Source organism: Pseudorasbora parva, chromosome 4 (genome assembly GCF_024679245.1).
Source record: "Pseudorasbora parva isolate DD20220531a chromosome 4, ASM2467924v1, whole genome shotgun sequence".
NCBI lineage: Eukaryota > Metazoa > Chordata > Actinopteri > Cypriniformes > Gobionidae > Pseudorasbora > Pseudorasbora parva.
The window spans coordinates 13,750,596-13,777,802 of NC_090175.1; the positions used below are offsets into that span (position 1 = coordinate 13,750,596).

At 37.6% G+C, this 27,207-nt stretch overlaps 1 protein-coding gene across 1 annotated transcript; it reads right to left on the reverse strand.

Moving 5' to 3' along the window:
• Positions 1-103: 103 nt before the first annotated feature.
• pdcd11 (programmed cell death 11) lies at positions 104-27,190 on the reverse strand. The gene is made up of 36 exons (XM_067440991.1): positions 27,074-27,190; positions 26,700-26,828; positions 26,454-26,591; positions 25,789-25,956; positions 25,528-25,689; positions 24,910-25,018; positions 22,577-22,752; positions 21,279-21,386; positions 20,496-20,705; positions 19,561-19,685; positions 19,411-19,471; positions 19,177-19,323; positions 18,552-18,803; positions 15,122-15,247; positions 14,815-15,012; positions 14,127-14,297; positions 13,559-13,772; positions 13,294-13,446; positions 12,136-12,248; positions 11,561-12,048; positions 9,178-9,240; positions 8,882-8,960; positions 8,705-8,794; positions 8,335-8,434; positions 7,991-8,168; positions 7,824-7,880; positions 5,934-6,056; positions 5,725-5,847; positions 5,419-5,578; positions 5,139-5,345; positions 4,892-5,035; positions 3,770-4,020; positions 3,511-3,679; positions 2,683-2,836; positions 2,379-2,544; positions 104-694 (listed from the first exon to the last, which is right to left on the reverse strand). The coding sequence occupies exons 2-36, from the start codon at positions 26,796-26,798 to the stop codon at positions 523-525; spliced, it is 5,454 nt and encodes a 1,817-aa protein (XP_067297092.1). The 5' UTR covers positions 26,799-26,828; positions 27,074-27,190; the 3' UTR covers positions 104-522.
• Between the last annotated feature and the right edge of the window lie 17 nt (positions 27,191-27,207).

Below are 27,207 nucleotides of genomic sequence, written 5' to 3' on the forward strand. Positions count from 1 at the left end.
ACAGTAGGGTGTAGGTGTAGTGCACTGTCTGACTGGTACTACAGGTCTTCATTAAGATCCTGTGTAGTCCTTACAGAAATATTCAATATATAATCAGTAACCAGCAGTTCTTCTCCATTTATCGTGTTCATTGCTTGAATTGTTCCTTTTACTTGTTATTTTGTATTGTTTGTTTTTGAATAAAATGTTTTTGTGGTTAACCTTCCTTTAAAAAAAATTGTGGTTTAAAGATTTCTGCAGCTTTTTTTATTAAATGTATTACATTTTTATTGCAAAATTTGAATTCCTCTATTACAGCAATACTTTTGTTTTAATCCATAATCATGATTTAATCAAAGAGGGAAAAGTGTCTATTTATAGACATTTATATGACAGGAGATGCAAGTTTAGTAAACGCACATAACATGCACCTCCAGGAATATGTTAATAGGTGTACAAGGACAAACTGAAGCAGATGAATAAAAAAGATTCTTTGTCCTCCAATATTCTATTAATCTTAAACCAAATGTAAAATAGATGGTTCTAGCTGGTGGCTTCGGCTCCTTTCGACTCCACATATTCAACAGCTTTCTGTTTGACCCTCTGGATGGTCTCGGGTGTGCCGTTTGTCTTCTCGTACTCCAGGTAGCGCTTGAAGAAGAACTTGATCTTCTTCACAGATACGCTTAGGTGAATCACACGGTCAAAAAGCTCCCTGGAGGGAACAGGGAAATATTTTCAAACGTGTGTTGTGCCTCAATCAGAATCAGAATTTGCAAGATTTAAAGGGTTAGTTCACCCAAAAATGAAATGTATGTCATTAATTACTCACCCTAATGTCGTTCCACACCCGTAAGACCTCCATTCATCTTCAGAACAGAGTTTAAGATATTTTAGATTTAGTCCGAGAGCGTATCCAATTGTATGCACACTATACTATCAATGTCCAGAAAGGGAATAAAAACATCATCAGTCTGCGTCTCAATCCGCTCCCTAGTTCAGGAGTCAGGGCACTGATCAGGACATAAGTCAATTGGCTGACTCCCTGATCAGTGCCCTGACTACTGAACTAGGGAGCTGATTGAAACGCACCCCTAGTTTCTCCCCAGTCTTCCTAATTAGTTATGTCTATCACCTGTGTCATGTTAATCACCTTGTCAGCCCTGTGTATTTAGTTCTCAGTTTCCCCTCAGTGTTTGTCCGGCGACATTAATGCCAAAGTGGTGTTTGCTTGTTCCTGAGTTTTGCTATTAAAGCTTCCTGTTACAAGTTCTCCTTCGTGAGTTTGACATTTGCACCACGTCTGTAACATCAGTTGGTTAGTTAGAATCTCTTGAAGCAACAAAAACACATTTTGGTCCAAAAATAACAAAAACTACGACTTTATTCAGCATTGTCTTGTCTTCTGCGTTTGTTTTTAAACCTCAAATAAAGAGTCAAACGGCCATGAATCAGTTTATTGATTCATGATTCAGATCGCGTGTCAAACTGCTAAAATCACGTGACATTGGAGATCCGAATCATGAATCAATACGCTGATTCATGGCCGTTTAAATCTTTTTTGAAGACTGAATACAAACCCCAGAAGAGAAGACAATGCTGAATAAAGTTGTAGTTTTTTTTTGGACCAAAATGTATTTTCGATGCTTCAAGAGATTCTAATGAACTAACTGATGTCACATATGGACTACTTTGATGATGTTTTTATTCCCTTTCTGGACATGGACAGTATACGCTCTCGGACTAAATCTAAAATATCTTAAACTGTGTTCTGAGATGAACGGAGGTCTTACGGGTGAGGAACGACATTAGGGTGAGTCATTAATGACTTCAATTTCATTTTTGGGTGAACTAACCCTTTAAAGATTCTGCTCCACTCTACATATACATTTAAAAAGTCAAAAATATATTTAACAAATTAACAAAATTAATAATAAAAAAGTAAATGTAATAAGTTAAAATTAATGCAATATAAAGTAAATTAAAAAAATATAATACAGAATAACTTTTAAAACAAATCCGAATGAATAAATGCGCATGAATTCAATGTAAATTAAAAATAATAATATAAATACAGAATACTATTTAAAACAACTAAATTTTAAGTTTTAACATAACTGATCGACTTTCAGCCACTCAGCTTGGGACACAATATATTGATGGTCATATTAGTATTCTCCAACATGATTTTTTTTTTTTTTTTTACAATATTGATATTGAGAACCAATATGGCCAATGAGAGCGACTATTTAACTTCCAAATAAGTAATTGTTTTAAACAAAAACAAAACCAATAATGCAGTAGGTTGATTTGGTTACAAGGGTTCTTATTAAAAGGGTTTCAAAATTCCTAATATGGACGTACAATTCTTATCATTTTCACCCTACAGCCGTGCTCACCTCACTTCCTTCTGAGAGCCATGCTTCACCATCAGGTCTATGAAGACGGACCACAGGTCTGTGCGTTTGGGGTAGGTACTCAGGACCTTGTCAAACATGGATTTGCCTTTCTCAGTATTTCCATACTGAAACTCCAGCCGGGCGAACTTGGCAATCAGGTCCACATCTGGAAAGGCAGTGATGGATATCATTTAAATCCATATTTTTCGGAATCATGATCATGAATGAATCTACACACAGTTCCCACAGAGTATTAATGCATCTATAAATGTGAAATTAAGCATGCAGTGTAGATGACACTCACGTTCTTTACTGGACAGGCTCTGCAGCGCCCGCTGTAGGAGGGCATTTGCATCGTCGCTCCGGCGCTGTCGTAGCAGGAAGGTGCCATAACTCAGATATACAGCTTTCTCCTGTTTGAAGCGTTTCACCATGCTTTTATAAAGACTCTCAGCCTCCTAAACACACAAAATACAAACGTTTCAGTTTCAACTTTGACGTAGCTGAGTGACTAACAAAACAATGCGGGATATATAATAGTACATAATACATAAACTCTTATTTCATTATGAGAACTGATATGGCCAATATAATGACTTATTTTTAATTTCCAAAGAAATAAATACTTAGCCATTTTTTGTGTGTGTTTATACCACAGTCAACATATTTACACTACCATTCAAAGGTTCAGGTTTGGTAAGATAAATGTTAAATGTTTTTTTAAACAAGGCTGCATTTATTTGATAAAACACAAACACACATATACATACATATACACACACACACACACACACAAATTCAATGATGCTGAAAATTCAGCTTTGCATCACAGAAATAAATTACATGTTAAAATGGAAAACAGTAATGTGTCACTATTATGTATGTATATATGTATATATATGCAAAGTGTGATGCAAAGCTGAATTTTCAGCATAAATGACTATAAATGTGTTCAGTGTCACTTTTGATCAATTTCATGAATTGTGCTGCAATAAAAATAATTACTTTTGAATGGCAGTGTAAGTGGCTGTGAATTTTGGTCATGTCCCTCACGACCCACCACTACAAAGATTACATCAAGCACATCTAAACCAACAACCAATCAGATCAGGTCACCGGACATAATGCTCACTTTGATCTTGTCCGACTTGGCATAAATGTCGGCTAGCTGCTGGTACACAGGAAGAGGTTCACAGTATTGGATGGCCCGTTCAAAGATTTTCTGCAAACTGTCTTGGGTCCCGTACATGTTCTCCAGATTCAGCATGGCCACCCACACATTAAGCTTCTCCTGTTCTTCTCTAAATACACAAACAAACTGGTTAATAGTTGTAAAATTTTTAAAAATACATATTTATTGTACATATTTAATGACTACTAAAGTCTTCCACCTGAAGGAGATGGTTTTGAGGGCTCTCTCGGCGACCGCGCGCGCCTGCTCGATCTCCGTGGCCTGCAGATGGAAAGCCATGTACTGCAGCCAGAGGAGGGAGCTGTCCGGAGACGACAGGAGCAGACGCTCAAACGCTGTTGTGCTGTCTGGTCGTAAAGAAGTGTCCATGAGCTCCGTCTCCAGCTTGCTGAGCTGTTGCTCCGCATTCTGCTGCTCCAGCTTGAGCTCCTTACGGGACTTTTTCACAGCCTGCAAACACACAGTAAATGGTTCCTCTTTCTGTCCACAGAAATATTTTTCAAAGTTGTAAATAAAACAGAAGATTATTGGAGTAAATTTTAAAACAAAATACTTTTTCAGTTGTTCTACAGTTTTGGTTCAAATATGTTGCATGCCGATTTTTTGTAAACTGCTTTTTTTGTAAATTGTTTCTTGTCAAGTAAATCCTTCACCAATTTTTTCCTCTTGTGTGCACCTTTCATTTCACCCTGAGTATCTGCGCATTTCTACACAAAACTTTTGAGTAGCCTCAAGAAACTGCGTCTTTTGGAAAACGTTTGCATAAAAAAAAGGGAATCCCTCAAGAAACTTTGCGCCTGTTTGCAAAACTTTTAAAATTCCCCCGAGAAGCTTTGCATTTGTTTGTAAGATTTTGCATTCCCCAAGAAACTTTGCGCCTCTTTACAAAACTTGCATTGCCCTTTTATTTTTTAGAATTTTGCATCCCCTGAGAAACATTTTTTGTATAGTTTTGCATCCACCAAGTTTTTTTGCATCCGCTCGTACAATTTTGCGTCTGCGTCTACTCGTACAATTTTGCTTCCACTCGTACAATTTTGTGTCCGCCAAGAAACTGTGTTCGTTTGCAAGACTTTTGCGTTCCTCCAGGATACACTGTGTTCAGTTGCAAAATGTTCTCATTCCCCCAAGAACTGTTTGTGATGGAAACAATAAAAGAAGGAAGTAAAAACTGTATTTCATTGCTTCAGTGAATGCAATAGCATTGACATTTTATTTTTTCCTTCCATCTTATATTTTTGTCCATTTCCATGTCCCTTTGGGGGCTCTGTACAATGGTCTACACAGGAGAAATGTCGTTTTGATGCATGTGTGAGTTCACCTTGCTCTTGACTTCCTGTTCATCCTCACTGGATTCATGGGTGTCATCTACTGCAGCAAAAGGTGTTAAAGAGCACAGCGTTGATTCCCATGGGAAGCCAAATGTCACCTGCAGTCGTTTTGGTTCCGTTTCCTCCTGTTTACCCTAAACATTCAGACAACAGTTGTGTTATATATCAGAGAAGAAGTTTTCCACCTATATTTCAAAATAATCAATGATGTTGATCTAAAAAGAAAAGATGTGTCACCTTTACTTGGCCACACTTTTTAGTCGATGTAGTTTCTTCCTTCTCCCTAAAAAATACATCTACTCCACTGTCACTGTCCTCGTTTTTCTTTTTCTTCTTCTTCTTCTTCTCTTTTAAGGTTCTCTCTTCCGTGCATTCTCCCTTAACTGGGCATTCTTCACCTTTTTTCCTTTTTATCTTCTCTCCAACTTTCTCATTCTCTTGTTGCTACAGGGACAAAGTACAAGGTCAAATCCATCCCTCTTCAAAAACTAAAAGTCGAACACAAACATACACTTACTTGGCTCTCAGAGAGAGCGCGTTTCCTTTTGGCATCATGTTTGGCTTTCTTCTCTCCTGTCAGACGCAGTGGTAGATCAAGCGATTCTGGAAGTAGATCTGGTTTCCCAGTATCCTCTGACAGCAGCGACAGTTTCACGTGGTTGTTCTCTGCGTTCACACTGAAATGTAATATTCATTTATATGAAAAAAATCCAAGAAAAAGAAGCACAAATAAAGTAGGTTATTTTTAATTGCTGGTCTTTGTGCACCCAAATATTTTTAAAGCTAGGTTCGGACTCCATGTGAAGTTAGAAACACTCATTACCTGAGAACCTTGGCTGTCACCAGTGTACTTAGGGCAACATGTTCGGAAATAGCTTTTAGGTCTTTCATGAAGTATTTTGTAGCGTGTTGTAACTGAACTCTTCCTGAGATTGCACTTGATAACCTTTTTACAAGAGAAAAATCATTTTAATTAAACCCAGGAGACTAGAATGGCTTCATTAAAAATGTGCGCATCAAAAGACACTTTACCTCACAAAAATGCCTTTATCGTTAATAGACGTCACATATCCTCTGATAATCTGGCCCTCTTTTATTTCGGAAACTGACTGAATGTCTGGGTCTGTAACATTCATTTTCTGGTCCTGATGCAATCTGGAGAAAGGGGGAATGAAATAAATTAAAATAAATGAAATAAGACAAACCTAAACTTTAACTCATCTAACACAAAGCAAACCTGAAGTCAGCTTAAAAGCTCTATTAGGACAGTAATTGTTTCTCGTGGGGTCGTAAGGTATTTTCATCATTTACAGAGGTTAGTCTGTGATTTTATTGCAGTCTAAATCCAAATCTCTGAGTTTTCAAGAAGAGATGGTTTCAAAATTAACTGTTTATATCCTTTTTGACCCATGCAGAGCACCGTATTGTTGCGATTCGCTGTAATTCTGATGCATTTTAAAGATCTAAAGCCTACACTTTTATTACTGAAATGCTGAAAAGTATCTTTCATCACCACTCAAAAGAGAAGAAAAACACGTAAACATTTAAAATGAGGCATTATTACAGCAGAAATTTACGTTATATAGGTTCAATTTGCAGCATTGTATTAACTTATTTCCGCTCATTCCCAACATTTTTTAAATTACATGACTTGGAATGGAAATGGTTTATCAGATGTCCACATGAGAACAGTATGCTTTGATGAATTATTAGTTTTAAATTACTTGATGTCCAAAAAAATACAAGCCAAAAAAAACATTTGGATTTTGTACCAAGCTATAAGAAAGATCTCATATCTTAAAGGGATAATTTACTCAAAAAAGAAAGCGATCCCGTAATTTACTCACCCTCAAGCCATTCTAAATATATATGACTTTCTTTTTTCGGCCAAACACAATCTTAGTGATAATTAAGAATATTCTGGCTCTTCAATGGTTTATTATGGGAGTTAATAGTACCTTAGATTTTTAAGCCCCCAAAAAGGGCATCTATTCCTCATAAAAGTAACCCATATGGCTTCAGGGGGTTATTAAAGGCCGTCTGTAGTTAAATATCCATGTTTATAACTATATGAACTGTAATAACTGGCTTCTGATAACGGCTGTATACGAGTCGGGTTCTGGCAGAAAAAGTGACCTGACTCTGACGCCTGACGTAGGAGTAGCGTAAAAGTGTAGACACTCCTCATGGGTCAAACATATAGGGCTGGGCAACAAACTCAACATTTCACTTTAAAAAAAAACTCGACTTCTTAGGACCGGTGTTTGGTTTCGCACCATCCTCAGTGCTTCCGTGTGCGTCAATTCCTCAGTTCAGAGGTCACTCTTCTGCCGAAACTAGACTTGCGTACGGAAGCTACTGATTATAGTTTATCAAGTTATAATTGTGGATATTTTTCTCAAAAAGCAATTGCTTCACTTCATAAGGTCCTTATCAACCCCCTGGAGCCTTATGGATGACTTTAATGATGGATGGATGCACTTCTTTGGGCTTCAAAAAACAAGGTATTCACTGCCATTATAAAAGCTTGGAAGAGCCAGGATATTTTTTTAATTATAACTCTAATTGTGTTTGGCTGAAAGAAGAAAGTCATATACACCTAGGATGGCCTTTAAGTACATAACTGTAATTATTGAATTGCAAATTGGACTATTATTGTTACGGCTACCATTTATTAAAAGCTATTACTGTCTGTCATTATAAGATTACTGTCAGTGTAACATTTCTCTAGTTGCTTTTTTTAAATTTCTTTTGTGCGATACCATCCTCCGGTAAGAAGAATTAACTATCAATAAAAACTTAAAACAAACTAAATAGAAATAGATAAATAATGTAATGGATGAAAAGGGTCATGTTTCAAAAATGAATGATTAAAAAAAAAATGTTTATGTGATGACTGATCTTCAACCATTTTCAATATACCTGGAGGGACGTAATGAAACGCTGAAGTTCTCTTTAACCTCCCCAATAATATAGCACCTGGAAAAAAGACATGCACACACATTAACACACTTCACATTTTAGAGCTTCTTTGCAAGAAAAGTCCTTAAAATATTGATCATAAACAGCTCCAGCTAGACATGACTCACCGTACTATTTGGCCCTGTTTGTACGGCTCTAGCGGGTTGTCTGCGTATGCATCAGAGAGATCCGTTACCGAAGCAAAACCCCAATTCTCAAATGGGAGTTGAAGACACAGTCCCTGGTGAGTCTCAACTTTCCAAATCTTCGCCATAGTGACCAACCCTGGCTCCAGCTTGTACATCCCTACAGCAACGGCACACACAGGAAATGCTAAAGACTCGAGGGACGACTGCAATGTGCGTCATGATGGTAGAAGTAAAACATCAAGTGCAATGTGACTCAGCGTTTGTTATAACAAGGAGAAAAAAAGAGCTAGGAAATAACTCCAGATAAAACTAACAAATATTACCTGTGAGTGACAGATGAATATGGTTGTTGGAACCAACACCAACAACCTTCGCAGAAAGAGTCTGTCCTGGTTTAAAAAGCTTATTTGCACGATTAGCATGCTGTGGGGAAACAAATGTATAGGAATTATAGCTTGTTTGTTACCATAATTTAAAGAGAACCTATTATGCCCTTTTTTGAAAGTCTTGATTTAGTATTTAGGGCCTACTAGAACAGGTTCACACATAATTTCTCTCATATTTGACATTGTTGCAGCACCTCTCCTTCCAGTCTGTCAGTAACACTGTTTAGTTTCTGTCTCTATGAAGCCCCTTCTTCTTCTAAAAATGATTTGATAAGAAGCAAAAAAAAACAAAATGGTAAAGTCTCACCCCGGGTTTTTGAATCATGGCTAACAGCTCAACAGTTCCAGTGATGTTGGGCTTTATATGAACTTCTAAGGTTTTTGTTTTTTGGTTGAACTGAAAAAACAAAGCAAAACATAAATTACTTCAACAGTTCAAGCAGTCTGACATTCTATTAGCCGTTCTTTAGATTATAAAAGTTACCTTTGATGGGAAGCACAAGACTTCATCTCCAGGTGTGTAGTTTTTGTAAACTGACTGAATGTCAACAGCTTCCAGTGTTCTGAAAAAGAAAGAGTAAATCAAGGTCAGCTGTTTCACAAAAACAAAACAACAAAAACATAAGACAGCAAATGTTTGCTGCAACTGTTCCCATATGCTGCTTGCTCACATATAGCTCTAGAAAAAAATTAAGGGACGACTTAACATTGATTTCTCAATGTTAAGTGGTCTCTTATTTTTTCCAGAGTTGTGGTATGGAGAGCTACTGCGATATATACCTGGGCAGAAGACTGAGTTCAGGAACAGAAATACCATAATTGGGGTGAGAGATGGCCAGGAACCTGTTGAGAGAGAATATTTTATGAGAATCATCAACTAAAAATTTAAATTTTTAAATTTCATACTACTAAAATGTCAAATAAGACAAAAGTCCATAAAAGCTGACATTATCCGTATAGCGCCAATGATAAACACTGAAACATCCATTTATGTTTTTGACACTTGTGAAGTGTCAAAGAGAGGAAAAAATTGCCCTTATCAAGTAAATAAAACAAGACTGACTCTGAACTACAACATTAAATTGTGGAAATCATGAACTCCATGAGGCAACGTGGCATATTCCATACATTGAGCCAAAAAAAAACTAAATACTAACTATGAGCAAAATATAGAATATTATGGGTCTTTGGAGGATATACTAACAGAAAACAGTCAAATGAACACTCTAAAAAAGCTAAATAAAATACATTTAAGCATAAATGATAAAAAAATAAAATAAAAAAACACCAAATAATCTAAATAATTAAATATTATTTAAAGTTAATGTATAAACTAAAAGCATTTCAATAAAAAAAAAAAAAAATTGCCACCCAAAGCCACTCCCATCAGTCTGCTATTGAAATGCTTGCTAGTGTCAAAAACCACCTTGATTTAGTAGGAAATACTTCTTAGCAAACTTTTAATCATAATTGGGTGCATTGTAGGCAGCAAAGAATCGTGAGTATGGAGAGAATGCAGAGACGAATGACTGGAAAACCTCAGTGTATTAGTGTTGCACGATATACCGGTACTAAAAATTTATTGTGATACCCTGCACGGTGCGATATGGAATTTTGTTAGTACCGGTACTTTAAGGAGGACAGCGCTAATATGAGCTGCATTTCTTAGTTTGCGTTGATGTGTGACAGCAGGTGACGTGTGTGCAGAGCTCTGCTTCCACCGTTTAGTAAACTTTGGAAGTAGAAGAGTGAAATATATACGCAGAATGCATGACAAAGATAGCAACAAAAATATGCGTGCATTAGAAGAAAAAGCACGGCGCGGGACGTGCTCGCGCTGCCGGACTCTGACCTGAAGCACACGCCTTTTAGACAACATGCGATCATGATTCAGTTCTTTAGCGGATTATTGTTTGTGTTTAAATGGTCAAAAATATGTAAAAATGCACGGTCTGGTGAATATTCAGGTAAACACAGTCGGATTTCTTTAGTGAGCGTGTACAGCTGAGGTAATTAGATCTGTGCAGGTCTTAAGCCAGACCTAATATTCTGTGTGATTAATGTTAATAAAACACCAATGAAAAATAGAAAACCACCACATGCTTGGCTAAATAACTAAAATATATTTATTAAGAATCAGTGTTAAGTTAAATTATAGAGTGAAGACTAAGTAAGAAATATTTGATTATTAAAAAATTTCTTGACTTGCTGTTAAATAGACCTAAAGTAGCTGATTTTATCATATTGATAGTACTTTGGATATTTCGCTTAATTTTAAAAACAAGATACAATTAAAAATCGATTTAATTATAAAATTACATTACTCGTATCATGACATAAGAATTTGGTCATCCCAACCCGTTCAGGATGTTCCGTCTTACGGATGTGGAACGACATTTGGGTGAGTCGTTAATTACATAAATTTCATTTTTGGGTGAACTAACCCTTTAAATGGATAGTTCACCCAAAAATGAAAATTCTGTCACTTACTCACCCTAATGTTGTTCCAAACCTGTATGAATTTTTTTATGCTCAACACAAAGGAAGATATTTGGAAGAATGTTTGTAACTTCCTTTGTGTTGAGCATAAAGAAACACCAAATACAGGTTTGGAACAACATGAGTATAAGTAAATGATGACAATTACAATTTTTGGGTGAACTGTCCCTTTAAGGCCCATTCACACCATGACTTTTTTTTTGATTTTCTGCAAGGTAAAAACTGGTTTAATGAGATCGCAGCTGCTGAAGTAACAGTAAAACACGACTTGGTGGCTCAAGCACAAATTGGTCTTGCCGAGCACACATTGATACGATGTAGAGGAAGCAAGTAGATAAAGAAGATGAGCTGCTAATGCTGTTGCCAGTTAGCAAAAAGTGCGTGAATGGTTTTAGTAAGCACGTAAATATGGTCTCTTCTGTGTGACAAGCGAGTGTCAGAAGCGTAAAGTGGCGCAGCACCACTTTTGTATCGGGAGCGCCATCTACCGAATTTGCATGCTCACAAAGAAGCACCAAAAAACATAATCGACCCAGTGTGCACAGGCCTTTAGGCTAAATTTCTCGGTCCAGGTAACACTGAGAAAGTTGTACACTACCAAATTGTAACAATACAAAACTGGATGAAATCGGCAAAGTTACACTTTAACACCGTCTGTATTTACTTGTGTCCACGAATTTTGTGCCCTCCAATCACTCTGGCTTTGACCTCTTCCCCAATCTTCAGGGATGATGTTGGGAAGCTGCCAACTGCAGGAGACTCCACGATCTCAGACACATGGATACTTCCTGTGATCCCAGACGGTAGCGTCACCAACACATCAATGGGCTTCAGTTTCTGTACTGTGACGGTCATCACTTCCCCAAGAACGAGGTCGGGGGATAGACCATTGCTCTTGGATTTAGTCCGCTCATGTTTGGCATTAGGGTGATGGAATGATACAAGAGGAAGTCCTCCTAATTCCTTGCTGCTCGGGTCCTCGACGGTCACATTCAGACAGGAACCAACTGAAAACGTCTTTGAATCCAAGATGTTATTTAAGTGACTCCGAAGGGGAATGATAGTCAGGTGACCAGTATCATCCAATGAGACGACAGCAAAGTCTTTATCTATGTACTGGATTGTTGCAGTGAGAATGGAGTCCTTTGTCAACTGAAGAAAAACAAAAAGGATCAACTTTAACAGGCCTTCCTTTAAATGAACAGGTCAGATGCTGTGGATTTTAATTGTTGTAATTACCGTCTTCTTGATCGTGATCAAGTTTGGAAGCAGCGACACATGGACCTCAGACTTTAACGGATCAACATGGAGAATCACAGCACTGAATTTGCAGCCCGGAGTCACATTCACACCTGAAACATTTGCACAAATCTAGTTAGATGTTATGTACATTATGTTGTTGATGTTATGCTAATCTGCACATGTACATAAACCACTTTTTAAAGTTTATATTCAAACCATTTTGAAATCACCTAACGGCTCAATCACTGAAACGGTTGCAGCAGATCTTGACTCACTGAATCATGTCAACTTGAAAAGGACTGAGAACTGATATTGAATTGTGTACTTGACAGCAAAAGTTAAAAACTTTTACTACAACTACAAACCCAATTCCAAAAAAGTTGGGACACTCTACAAATTGTAAATAAAAAAAGGATTCACAATAGAATATAGATTAACATTTCAAATGTTGAAAGCGAGACATTTTGAAATGTCATGAGAGCTACACATTCCAAAAAAGTTGGGTCAGGTTTGTTCTTTTTAGGTCAATTGGTAAAATGATTGGGTATAAAAAGAGCCTCTCAGAGTGGCAGTGTCTCTCAGAAGTCAAGATGGGCAGAGGATCATCAATTCCCCCAATGCTGCGGTGAAACATAGTGGAGCAATATCAGAAGTTTCAGAAAGGAGTTTCTCACAGAAAAATTGCAAAGAGCTTGAAGTTATCATTATCTACAGTGCATAGTATCATCCAAAGATTCAGAGAATCTGGAACAATCTCTGTGTGTAAGGGTCAAGGCCGGAAAACAATACTGGATGCCCGAGATCTTCGGGTCCTTGCACTGAATCACATACAGGAATGCTACTGTAATGGAAATCAGCGTTTACTCTGGGCCAACACAATTTTAAAATGGACTGTGGCAAAGCGGAAAGCTGTTCTGTGGTCAGACGAATCAAATTTTGAAGTTCTTTTTGGAAAACTAGGACGCCATCATGTCATCTGGGCTAAAACAGGATGAGGACAACTCAAGAGGTTATCAGCGTTCAGTTCAGAAGTCTGCATCTCTGATTTTATTCAAAAGTGTCCCAACTTTTTTGGAATCGGGTTTGTAGGAACATTTGGAGTACAGTCGTGTTATAATAAACAGAACTTTATTTTAAAACGAAAGGCACTCTCACCTTTTGTGTGGAACTTTGAGGCCAACACAGTGGCTTCACTGAGCTGATCTGAGCACAGTGTGACCGAACCATCCTCTTTGGTATCTCCCACTGTCATCTTTATTTTATCTCCTAGTGATACAGCAGAGAGCTGTTGTAGGACGTCAGACTCCCCTGGAGATGGACAGAGAGTTGGATAACTTGATTAAAGACAATAAAATATAGTCTAAAGAGTGGAAAACAAATTTCAGGCAACCTATCATTTGTTGTTCAGAGCCCACACTACCTCTGCTAGTAACAATCTCAAAGATGTCCTTCCTTTCCTTCAGACCCTGGATCAGTCTGGCGTGGGCACCTTGATCCAAGAGACTCAATTCTGACACCCTCAGGCTGACCAAAAACCTTTGCTTTTCTACGTCCAGATGAGTCACTATGGCAACAACCGTCTGGCCGATCTCAAAGATGCCTGATGTTTCTGAGATGAACTTGTCAGCCATTGCCTACAATGAGATTGAAACATCATAACATCTGCGCAAGGGATGTGTCAGACTAGTTGATTAAACAATACTGCTAGTTGAGTAGAGTAGCAAGAACATGTAGTTACTATATATTAAGTAAATGTATAATTACAGTGTATCAAAGATACCTTAAAATAGACTTTAACCAGAAATGCATACAGGTTTGGAACAACTTCCGAGTACATTTTCCGTTTTTAGGTGAACTATACCTTTAAACTATGTTATAAAATCTATTTAAATGTTAATCACATTAGTTGTGGCACACATCCCTAGTCAACAACAAAAACGTGCCATTTCCACACAAAATACTATTCAAACAACCAAATGCTAACGTACATCTTTAGGAGCGAGGCCGAAGAGTCCGTGTGGGAAATCGATGAAGACTCCATAAGGCATGACGTTCTTCACCCAGCCCAGCATCTGCATCCCCACCTGGAGCTCAGAGAATAGCTGCGGGATGTTGCCGTCCTCCAGACAGGCCTTCAGTAGGGGTTTCTTTGTGAGGGTCTGAAAAGGGCTAGGTTAAGAAGAACTGAACGGTATGCAAATTAAGGCTGCATGATTGTGGATTAACTGAAAAACACATTTACTTTTTGTTTGTGTGTGTGAATGAGTGTGAGCAAGCGAGCAGGTGAATGAGCGGATAGGTGGGCGAGTGATTGAGAGATCCTTCACTTGTTTGATTACTGGATGAATTTGCATTTTTGAACAAATCTCTTGAATGAATGATTCAATGACATTTGCCGTTACTGGTGTAAAGGCTTAATTTAAACAATTTGAAGTGTCAACTTACTTTCAAAAGATGATTCACTATTTTGACTGCTTATATCTAAAGTATAAACTTCTCAGTACTACCTATATGAAGTACTCTCTCTGGTTCAGTACCAACACAGAATTGAATGTTGAATTGTACAAAGCTTTAATAGACAGCCAACATCAATGTAATTTAAACACAATATAAAGATTTTTTAGTTACTAAACAACTACTTTTTACTACCAATGATAAGAATGGTTGTGAGGATACAATGCCCTTTTTCTTGTTTTTGCTGAGACACATCATATTAGAGATGGTGTCACCTTCCTCCAGCGCCATCCAGAGGGAAAAGCTGTTGGACACATGGTCAGAGAGATGCACTGTGGGTATGAAAGCAGGCGCCTCTTCAGGAACAATGGAGACCTCCAGACCATCCAGGACTTTGCGGCACACTCTTGCATTGACTGTCTTAAAGGAAAATGACACAGAGAAATATGTAGCTACTAATGCCATTTTTTCATTTTCCTGTGGTTTGCAAAGATAATAAAAAATAAATAAATGTTTCAGTAAAAATTACCTTTCCAACCACAAAGTCAAATTTCTCAGTCTGCGCCCCTTTTACATCTCCCTCAGTTACAGCCTTGAGGGATAAACATAACTTCTTATTTTCCGGGTCACACCTCAAGACTTTGGCCTGGACAACCTGCAGAAAATAATTCCAAGAATCCCACAAAGTGTTAATTAGTGTGAACTGAAGATGAAAACACAAGAGACAGAAATGTGTGACTAAAAAAATACAGCAATTTATTTGAACTAAGTCTTCACTTATTTCATCAAAAATACAGTAAAAACGGTAATATTGTGAAACATTATAATGTAAAATTGTATTTATTCCCATGACCTTACAAAGCTGAACTTTCAACATCATTACCACTGAAACCTAGACTGGGTAAACTCAGCCTGATCTGCCTGTGATTTAATTTCACCCAGCAGCTCAAGTCTGGAAACCGGTACAATCATTTCCACTGCTGCTTTTACACTTTTGCGGGAACCAATCGCAGACTGGCTTATCCACCTGACGCCCTATTGGCGGGTTTAACACGATGACGGATAGCGATAGGTCCTTGCCTGTTGATCACGCCTCTTGTGGTCTGATTGGTTGAAGGACTATCCAATTGCATACAGTTACCGTAAATCCTCTAATATAGGCCCGAGCCTTTATTTTACTTAAGCGGATCGCGGTCCAGGCCTTTATTGGAAAGAGGCCAGAATTAGAGGCAGGCCTCAATTTCTATTTGAGCAAATCAAACTACCAGTAGAATTAATAAAAATGAGATTTTGCATCTATTTCAACCTATAAAATACTAGGTTAATTTATTGAAAACGTACAGTTACCATAACATTATGGTATGCATACAGAACATTAACAACAAATACCGGTAATTCAGGCTAAATTCCAGTGTAGAAATATGGTAACAAATACGTAGCAAACATAGGCTACCAGAAGTGCATTGTAAACACTTAACCATACACGTTGATAATTAGGTTATTGATTCATATCAAAAGGCAACAGACACCTTACCGCTCCAAAGTTTAACCATTCCTGTCTCGTTTGGTTTGAAGTCAAAAAAAAAAATAGTCCAATTCTGTTTAATCCTCCTCCTCATCTCTCCAGGGTATATACAGCAATCCTTAAGTTAAATTTACTACTTTTTAATACCTTTTTTACTACCTTCAGAATATTTTTTAAAACCATCACGACACTGAATTGCAAGTGTTAATCAGCGACCTTTCTATTATTTACACAGATTTTGACATATATAACATACAAAAAAGAATAGATTTAGAATCGACACCAGGAGGAAATCTGTTATAAGTTATCATTCAGACACAGTAAAATAGATCTCAACATTCACAAAGGTTGGTTAAGGAGAAGCATTACTGCATACACATTTGATTTCAATTAATAATTGGTAATTCAGCAATTCAATTATTTAGTGTTTTTTTCCAACAACAAAACCTGAGCCAAATATTACATTTCTATAACTGTGATAAGTTGTTGAATTTAACAAAATACTAAAAACTAGTGCTGTCAATCGATTAAAAAATTTAACTAGATTAATTACACATTTTTTCTGATGAAAAGAAATGTTTCTGTATGTTTTTAATATAATAATTTCAAAGTTTATCAACTATCAATTTAATCAAATTAATGTAGAAACAATATAAAGACAGTATATTTTAAATACTTGTTTAAATGGCATCTTTTTATGAATGAAGGCCAGAAGCCTATTACTGATAGTAATACAGCTACTCATTTTTTTTTATTTTATTTTTTTACATTTTTTATTAGGCTTCAAAAATATAACCATTTTTAATTTAAGTAAACTTAAAACAATGCTAACATAAATCCATAATAAACGTCATGTTTACTCCTGCCCTTCCTGTCTGAACAGTTAGGAAATATACAGAAATTTAATAAAATTATTAAATTTATCAAAGTTATATGCAGTCTGCACTGCATAAACTATAAATTAAATAGTTAATCCTTATTAAAGCTACAAAAGTTATTTAGTCAAGAGCAGCGAGTCATTTTCTCTGTTCCCTTTGTTCTTTAACTTTACTGACAGGAAGCTTTATTGGCTGCTGTCCCTTTAAGAGCAGACAGACACGCGGATCTCACTGTTATACTGTCTATTGATCGCGCCTCATTCTCTCACAACTCTTTTTGTTCATTTTAGACTTTATATAAATCATTTAAGATTGCTCTTATGAGGATAGTCGTTGAAGATATGCCTTGAAGCAAGTCTAAAATAAAACGTAAACCAGTCACTTCTGTTGAGTTTTTTTTACAGTGTTCTGAGATGATGCCGAACGACCACTGAATATGACGTCAGCATCAAACATGCATTGAGACGAAAGATCTTTGATTATGTGCCCAGATATGCTAAAGCCCATATTTAAACGAACTAACGCGAACGCAGATAGAATTTCAATCAGAATAGGACACCTGATAGTCTGAAAAAATAATACCTAATTTGGAAAAAAAAAAAACCTCTGAGACCACATTTAACACTTTTAATGGCCTTAAATTTGACAATTTGGATTTATCACTTTTTAATACTTTTTAAAACCCAGCGGACACCCTGTCTCTCCCTGTAAACTCCTTATCACTCGCGCCAGCCTCTACAACAAGTTCATTATAGTACAGTTTCCCTTCGTCTGTTCTCATCCTTGCGCAGGCAATTGAAAAGTCTTAACGTAACTTGCGTCCTGATGGGTGGGTTCTCACCCACGTCAACGCGATTTTTTAAAGTCCTTTTTATAGAATTTTTCATCGCTGCTGTTTCTCTATCACACAACTGCAAATTACAGGCTAAGTGAATAGGTAAACACACTTCGTGAAGTCACAGGCGCGATCTGCGTCACATACATGAGATAGCCTATTGCCTTAACAGCTGTCAATCAAACATCATGCAAAAAAAAAAATACTGTTAAAAAAACTATTTTTATTTTTTCCAGTATTTGAGATGTTATAATAATTTTGTAATTCTGTTAAAACAATCTAAACAACTTATTTAACAAATATTATTATATTTGTATAATAAACTGAAGGGGCCTGTCATCATAGTGGGCAGGCCTGTGCCCGTCAGGTCCGTCCGCTGGCTATGCCCCTGATGTTGAGGCCGTCCCAGAAAAACGTTAGTTCTAATAATAGCCCCGGCCGCTATTAGAGACCGGCCTTTATTTACCTTCGGTGACAGAGAGACCGGCCAATGTTGGAGACCCAGCCGCTAATGGAATACAGGCCAATATTAGAGGATTTACGGTATTCAAATAATGCTCGTTGATCACGCCTCTTGTGCAGTGGAAAATACAGAGCAGACTCCCCAGACCAATGTTCAATCTTAAATTGAGCTTGGTCTGGTGATAGCAAGACAAACCAAAAACAGAAGTTAAATTATTTTAACTACATGCACTTCACAATATTTAAACACTGCTCTGACCTGGCCAACGAAGAAGAGACTTTCTGGATTAACCACACGTTCTGTAGACAGCTCCGTCACAGGAACCAAACCCTTCACATCTCCATAGAAGCGAACGATGCAGCCAAAATCCTTCATACATACGATGAAGCCGTGAGAGATAAGGCCCACCCTGGCATCAGAGTAGGACTGGAAGAGAGGGAGTGTGGACTCAACAAGCGCCTTTTTCCTGGTCAGGATCAACCTCTTATGGTGAACATCCATTGACAATACCTAAAAAAAAAATCCAAGTTAAAATAATTAGAAGAAAGGTTACAAAATTCTGGTAGGTCACATTAGGCGAGCTCGCATCAGCAGACTGTCAGCTGAACCCCATCTACCAATAGGAATACAACGCCCATCACCGCATTTTTTTACTTAAGGTTATCAAACCATCTAAAACTTATACTAGCACAAGCTTAATAAAGTTCAAAAGAACAGCATTTATCTGAAATGAAAAGCTTTTGTAACATTATAAACATCTATACTGTCACATCTAGACGGTAGTGTATAAAATTACAAATGCTTTCTTTTTCAGATACTGCATGATTAATAATAATACAAAAGAATTATGACAACTTTATAGTCTCTGGTTAAACAGCCTCACCCTGCACTTGACTTTCAAACCTTCATAAAACCTCTTCTCTGGGTTCTTTAGGACAACATCGGCAAGGTGAATTCTGGGTATCATTCCTCTGATGTGGTCTGTTACCCTCACAAAAACGCCATGATCCTGCAAATCCGTAACTATACCCTGAAACCCAGAAAGCAGATCACCGCCATTACATTTATTCTTTTATGTGACTTGCTGCAGATCCGTTTCTTTTTTTGTCTTGCCCACCTCAATAATTTGTCCCACTTTGATGTCTTGATATCTGAAGAATTTCGTTTCAATGGTGCTCCTAAAACAAAATAAAACAGCACAAATCATAAAACAAACTGTCCACCCAGAACACTCAAGAAATCACATAGCGGCGACATACCAACCAACCTACGCAGTGTGGCCAGGTGAATTTGCTCCATGGGACTGTAATCTATGATCCTCAGGGAGTGTTGATCCTGGGACAGCAAGCGGTTTGGGTTGAACTCTTCTGATGGCTCCTTCATGAGATTTTTCTACAAGCAAAAATGAAATAAAACGTCAGACTGGCTGCACGTGTATTTGTGTTTGTATTTCGGTTTCTCCATTGAATAAATGTACGGTATACTGTCCCTTTCCAGAAAGGAAATAAAAACATAAAACATAAAAGTAGTCCATATGTGACATCCGTTTGATTACCTTTCTGGAAAGGGACAGTATACCGTACATTCATTCAATGGAGGAACAGAAAGCTCTTGGTCTAAATATAAAATATCTTAAACTGTGTTCTGAAGATGAACGCAGGTCTTATAGGGTGTCGAACGATATTAGGGTCATTACTGACAATTTTCATTTTTGGGTACTAATTAACCCTTTAATAATTTTAGATTACATTTAATAGACTAAACTTTTATGAAAACATTGGCAATTGGCATTTAAAATGTGTTATTAATATCAGGGTTATTAAAGTTAACTAAAACCATAAAAATTCAAACTGAAATGAAAAAATAAATAAACATTTCATGTCAGCAATCTGACAAGACTGCAATACCCCCCCATGCCCCCCCCCCCAAATATATTTAAATTATAATCAAAAACATACAGCAAAATTACAAAAACTTTAATTTTAAATCTCAATGAATCCAAAAAAACACTACATTATATATGAGTTTTTCACAGTATTGACAGTTTTGACCAGCAGTTGCCTGTAGTGTTTGAACACTTCAATCAAAACAATGAATCCTTTTACAAAGCGTCTGATTCCACTGATTCAGAGCTTCAAAAGGCTTTGTTTCTCCCATCACTAGTGTGTTTTGCATCATTGACAATATCGGCTACATACTCACATGCACAAAAGCTCTGGTACCATCAGGCATCTTCATCAAGGCTCCCGAGTGATAGTGCAAATCGGTCATCTTACAGCCCTTCACCACCTCACCCACCCGCTGAGTGAAGTACTCATCCAGCACAGCGCCCCCTGGTGGCAGGAGATGGCTGCGCAGGGACAAGCTCACATGCCGCGTGGACGGCTCCACATGCAGAACCCGCGCCAGGACCTGAAAACAGTTGGACGATGCAGAAAGAACTTTATTAATGACTGTTATTCTTAGTAATATTTATATACTAATACTGTTTTTTATTAATATTGTAAAATAGGCTTTTTTAATTGAAATTTTTATTTTTTATTTTATTTTTAGTCATTTTGAGTTCTCTTTTTTGTTGTTGTTTATCTTAAAGGTTTAATGAACTGCAAACGCAAAAAACGTTTTCTGAGGTGTATGATTTTTACATTAGAAAAGGCATTTTTCCAACCCTGATTTTTGCCTCTGATGTGACTGCTCTTTAAAAGAGATATCAAATGACAATGTCCACTTGCTGCCTAATATATCCCACCCACTAATAGGTGCCATGATAGAGGTAATCATTGCTATTCATTGTACCTATCATGGGTCAATGTTATGTCTGACCAGAGTATATATATATTTTTTTAGATTTATTATAATTAACAATTCAATAGTTTTAGTTTAAGTTAACAATAAAAACCCTGCTGAGAAGCAAATGATTCAGATAAAAATCTATAAAACAAAAATAATTTTGAATTACTATTTCAATGGTCTTTGGACTCATACCTCCTGTCCTTGGCTGTAGGTCGACGCCTTCTCCTCATCAAGGTGCAGAAAATCAACCACTCCGGTGAAAGATGAAAGATACGTCACAATAAGACCGTGATGAGTAACCTGGCATGACAAGACATCAGCAGACATATTAATGTCTCAAAGGTAAAAATATTGATCTAGAACACTCCTAGAAGTAAATTCAACATATAAACAGATTGTATATTGAAGTCGTACATTAAACTAGGATAGCAGGAAGTATTTTAGATTTGACCATAGAGTACTACCGTGCCCACCCACATTTTCAGCAGCGCTGGTTCCAGAAGTATTTCTCATACATTTTTGAGGCTATGTTTACACGGGGGCAGCTATTTTCATAAACGGGCATTTCAACCTCTCCGCAAATAATCTTCTCAAACACAAATTGAGGAAATTATACTGAGTGGAAACGTTGTAAAACACAAACTACATACAAATAGAGAAATATACTGACTTTTGTGTGCTTTGCTCTGTGAGAGAGCGCTCAGCACACGTTTATTTATGTTTGGTTTCATGCACGCAAATTCACAACCACTTTCACGTTCATTTTTCAGAGAAACGTGATTGGTGGTTCAAAAGACCAAACACTGTGTTTATTGGTTGAGTTGATGTCAGTTTCAATGAATCTGGGCACGGGAGGTATGACTAATGATAAATCATTTCTGTTTGGCCTAGGGGACCCTCCCACGAGGGTTTCCTTGACAAATCAATGCTGCATATTTCAGTGACGCATCCACGCTGACTACGGAGCCTCTGAATGATCAATTGCAAGAAATGTTATCCCTATGAAAAGCGGAGATTATCCTCTTTGCGGTGCAGTTTACAGCATACATATTGGACATTTAGCGGTTTAAAAGTTATTAAACATTTTAGAACGATAGTTATTTTAAGCCGCGGGCGGCTGTCTCGGTCTTTAAGGGTTAATACGTTCTACAGCATCATAGGTAATGTAGTTTTTCTCCACAAATTCCACAGTTAAACACAATCAACTTAAAACACTGACTGACGGCTTCAAAAGAAGCAAATATCACAAATTATCCTCGTATATAAGGCTGATTTTAAAAGTTATCGTAAAAAAAAAAATGTAATAAATGTATGGACTTTTTGCATCTAGACCCGACTGTAGTACTCTATTACACTTGAAATTAAAGTCATCTGACCTTGAGATTTTTAATTAAAGACTTTTTTTATACCACTTAATAAATTAAACTTTTGATGGCCTTAATTTTGATCAAACTGAATTCTTGTAAGGGTTTTTAAGGACCACAGCTTACCTTCGTTACACGTGCGCGGATCAGAAGTCCAGGCAGAAGGGTGTCTAGAGTCCATCCATGCTGAGCCGTAGCACAGGCCTTTGCGAGAGCCTGGGGATTCTGGGACAGACGCACCACACGTCCATCGTTCTTGACTTCCTCTATCAGGACCGACACATACTGACCCACATTCAGATCTGAAAGAATCAGGAAACAATCATAATGCCGCATTTATCCTGACCCAGGCATAGCCTTAAAGGGACAGCTCAGTTGTTGTTGTTGTCATCCCAAACTTGTCTTACGACGTAATAGATGATCTAAAGGTAAAATTGTAAATAATATTTATGCATTTTATTTGTAATAATTTTAGGACTAGCTCAAGCCATACAGGTTTGAAATGACATGAAGGCAAGTAAATTATGGAAAATTATTTTTTAAAGGTGCACTATGCAGCTTTCGTCCACTGGAGGGCGCCTATGCAAAACAAATGCGTAGTTTGATGACAAAGTGTGAGCGCAGCATCTTGGGAGATGTGGTCTTCTCATCACAGCCGGTGGAAAATAGGACTCGGGCAGAAATCACGTTCATGCATGCGGTTATTAACGTTACTGTAGTCTAAAGCAGAGCAGGACCGAGTGTTATGGACCTGAGCACAGCTGCTGGAGCGATTGTTAAAGGGGGGGTGAAACACTCAGTTTCAGTCAATCTCATGTCAATCTTGAGTACCTATAGAGTAGTATTGCATCCTTCATATCTCCGAAAAGTCTTTAGTTTTATCATATTTATAAAAGAAATATGGGCTGTACCGAGTCTTTCCGGAAAAAACTGAGCGCCTGGAGGCGTATCGAGTGGGCGGGGCTAAAGAATGACGAATGTGCACAAAGCGGTGACGTCCTCAAGCGTGGAGAAACCCATCTCAGCTATCTCAGCTAATACCATAGGCTAATACAGATAATGACCCACAATCAAATCTGAGGCTGAAATAAATTGAACAGGAGAAACGGCAACATCAGGATGTCCGTCTCTGTGGTATGTACTGTATTTAGGGGCCTTTGTGTGTCTTTACGCGCAGTTTATGAGGACATGATTCGGTTTATGGACTATTGTATGTGACTAGACCTTAGAGGTAGCAAGCAAAACGGTTTTGCACGTCAGAGTCAGACTAGTGTTATACAGAACAACAATGGAGTAACCGTTAGCGCATTTGAATGAAAAAGCACGCGATCGTGTCGTTTACTGATGTTTACTCATGCGACGGTAGCCAATAGCAGAGACATTTGAAGTTTACTCACCGGCTGCTTCCAAAGCAGGACCGAATCTTTATCGCTGGGACCGCTCTGTCAAAAACACACTTCTTTGGTATGATTTGGTGAAGTCCTGTGACAGCAGTGGCGTGTAAATCCACTTTGAGATGCGACTGAAGCGATGTTGTGAAGCTTCCCGTCATTTCTGCGTTCAAATCGGTTCAAATGCAGCGCTGCCTTCCCGGAATGCTGTGCTGAAGCGTTGAAGTCGCTCGACGTCACCCATAGGAATAAAGTGGAGCGCGGCGCGCGACATAAGTGTTCACGGACGACTGGATCTGCACCTGAGAGACTGTTTACAGTGTGCATTTCCTCTCTCTCGCTCTAGTCACGCGCGCGCGCACCCTACCGGGAGAAGAGCCCGTACGGCCCATACAAGGACCTTCCGATCTATTTAACGTCAAGTAGACCCATACTCGAAAAAAACTCGCCGAAACGTGTGAGAAACCGGAAGGAGTATTTTTAACACAGAAATACTCCATCAAACGTCCAACATTAGTTTTTGAAACTTTGTCTATGTTTAGGATGGGAATCCAAGTCTTTAACAGTGTAATAAGCTCAGTATGCATGACACAGCATTTCACCCCCCCTTTAAACAAATACCCGCCTCGTGAATACCGGGACTTTTATTATGACGGGACTGGACACATTCGCCGGGCGCTTGCACAGATATGACTTTACTCTGTGCGTTCACTTGTTCACACTGCTAAGAGTAAAGCACTTCTGCCAAATAAAAGCCGAAACCGAGGGTAACGCAGATATGACGCAATTGACAGGCGACTCCCTCAAATGCAACGCTGAAACGTCCCTGTCCTTAGTTAAAATAGCAATTTTCTCACAATTTACAAATAGTTGGAAACTTCTGGGATATTGTAGGTACTCAACTGAACAAAATATATAACACTGGCCTAGTGGTTTTTGGATATTTTACTGCAAAAATACTACATAGTGCACCTTTAAGTGAACTATCGGCAATCCTCTTCCATCAATTATGATTTGGATGATTTATTGTGCCAGTGAACTATGACCCCGATGTGCCCGATTCTCTACCTTGTTTTGAGGCTGTGCTCTTTTTGGGCAGGAAAGCTTTAGTGCCGCCGATTCCGATGTCAATCAGGTATCCGTGATCTTCCACACTCTCCACACAACCACTCAGTGCCTGAAACAAATTGTGACAATTACTCGGAAAAGATTCAGCAAGAGCTGGGTCATATACATTACCATTTGTTTAACAAATTGTTTTTTTTAAACAAATTAAAACGTATTGAGAAAGGACACATTAAAAGGATTAAAAGTAACATTGACTACAATGTTAAATAAAAAAAACATTCTTTAAAAGATTTTTAAAATTAAAAGTTAAAGTTAAAATTTTCCATTCAGCAAATATTTATGAAATAAAAATATGAAGCAGCACAATAATAAATGAAGACTGGAGTACATACTTTTTATTTTACTTCCTTATTATTATCATAAAAAAAATTAACAATTAGTTTATTTGTTAAAAAAACTATAATAGGATTTCAGAACCCAAGTAAATATTAATATATCAGCTTTATATCGACTATCGTCCACCCTGCTCTAAGATATCAGCATTGGTCATCAAAGAAACAACAACAAAAACATAGAACTTCCACTACTTATAATATGAAAGAAATATTGCAAACTCACCATTCCAGGTTTCAAAGTGCCTGAATTCAACCCCTTGTTAACCTCTTTTGGGTTGATAGACACTTTAAGACTAACATGCCCCTCTCTACGGGAGTCTAAAGACGACACAACACATCTGACCAGCATGCCAGGAGTAAGCAGTTGCGAGAGAGGGACAACTTCCTATGAAGAGCAGACAGACACACAACATTATTTACACTGTTACATATACAATAACTTTTGCTAATGCTTTTACAGTTTATTTCCTTGCGCAGCTGTTACCTCTATACTTTCTTCAGAGTCCAGTCTTTTATTAAGCATGTTGGTGTATGAGTCACAGATGTTGTAGATTGGCAGGTAACCGACGAGACCGCTTGGGAGAGCAACAACCAGCTCAAACTCTGACACTTCCTTCACGCAACCCAGCATTAGAGTGCCAATCTTCAGATTCTAGACAGAGGAAATGGGAAAGAAACTTGGGTGATCAGACTAAAGTGCAATGACATGACTCTTTTCTTTGTTTGCTTGTTTTATTAACTAGTGTCAGTTACATCAAACTACTGTAATGTATAATGCTGCAATGGGGACATATTTTTGGGTCCTGATAACACCAATTGTCATGTTTTCAGTAAAAGTGGCCTACATTATTTTAAATATATCTTGTCAGTGACAGAATGCAAGCATTTTCGTCTAAATTAATTCAGCATTTTCAGCTTCAGAATGATGAATATTTTTTTATTCTGGTGTCATCATCCATTGGGTTACCAGCACCAAGTTCTATTCATTTCCACCCCCAATGTAATACCAAATTTAGCATTTTAAATCAACAGCATTTTTTTGTTTGTTAATTTGGAGTACCGCAATAATATCGTATTGTGAATTCAGTATCGTGATATGTATCAAATCGTGACATGACAGCATGTTACACCATACACACACAGAATTACCCGAAGATGAAGAATTTCCACATTAGTGGCAGTATTAAGCTTTAAATTCGCTTCATCCACTTTCTGTTTTTTTGTTTTTTTGTCTTCATCTTGCTCTACACCACTCTTCTTCTTCCTTTTAACCACTGTTTCACGTGTCTGGAAAATATGAATGCACATTACACTTATAACAAACTTTGCAAGCAACTGTTTGCTCATTGAGCTTAATTAAAATCACTGCTGTAGTAATAATAATCATAATCTTACATCAAAAAGATTGTCCACATCATGTGTCTTAAGGTGTTTGGGCTCAGTGGTCTTCTTCTCTGCACCGCCACGGGGGAAATCTTCCTCTGTAGATGCCATTCTTTACCATTTACCTAAATGGTAAGGACTCTAGTGATTTCAATCACGCAACAAAGGAATAAAACATATTGTATTATGTTATTAACATTAACAACCATATTAACCGCAATTCATGTATCCAACGTTACTGTTTAAACTGACCACGACGACACATGAGAAACACAACATATAACGTTACCTGTACTATAATACAACATTTAATCAACATATTCCTTACATTTACGCAACATAGGTCATTAACACCCCAGCAGTAAAAACAAACTGATTTTACTCACGTTTTAAAACTGTGTGTAGATCAGTGTAAAACGCTCTCATGCAAGTAAATCTCACATGTTTCTCACAAGCGTGCAATCCTCACGACCCGGACGTTAACTTCGAGAGGCGGGATTTACGATTGTAGAGTAAAGAC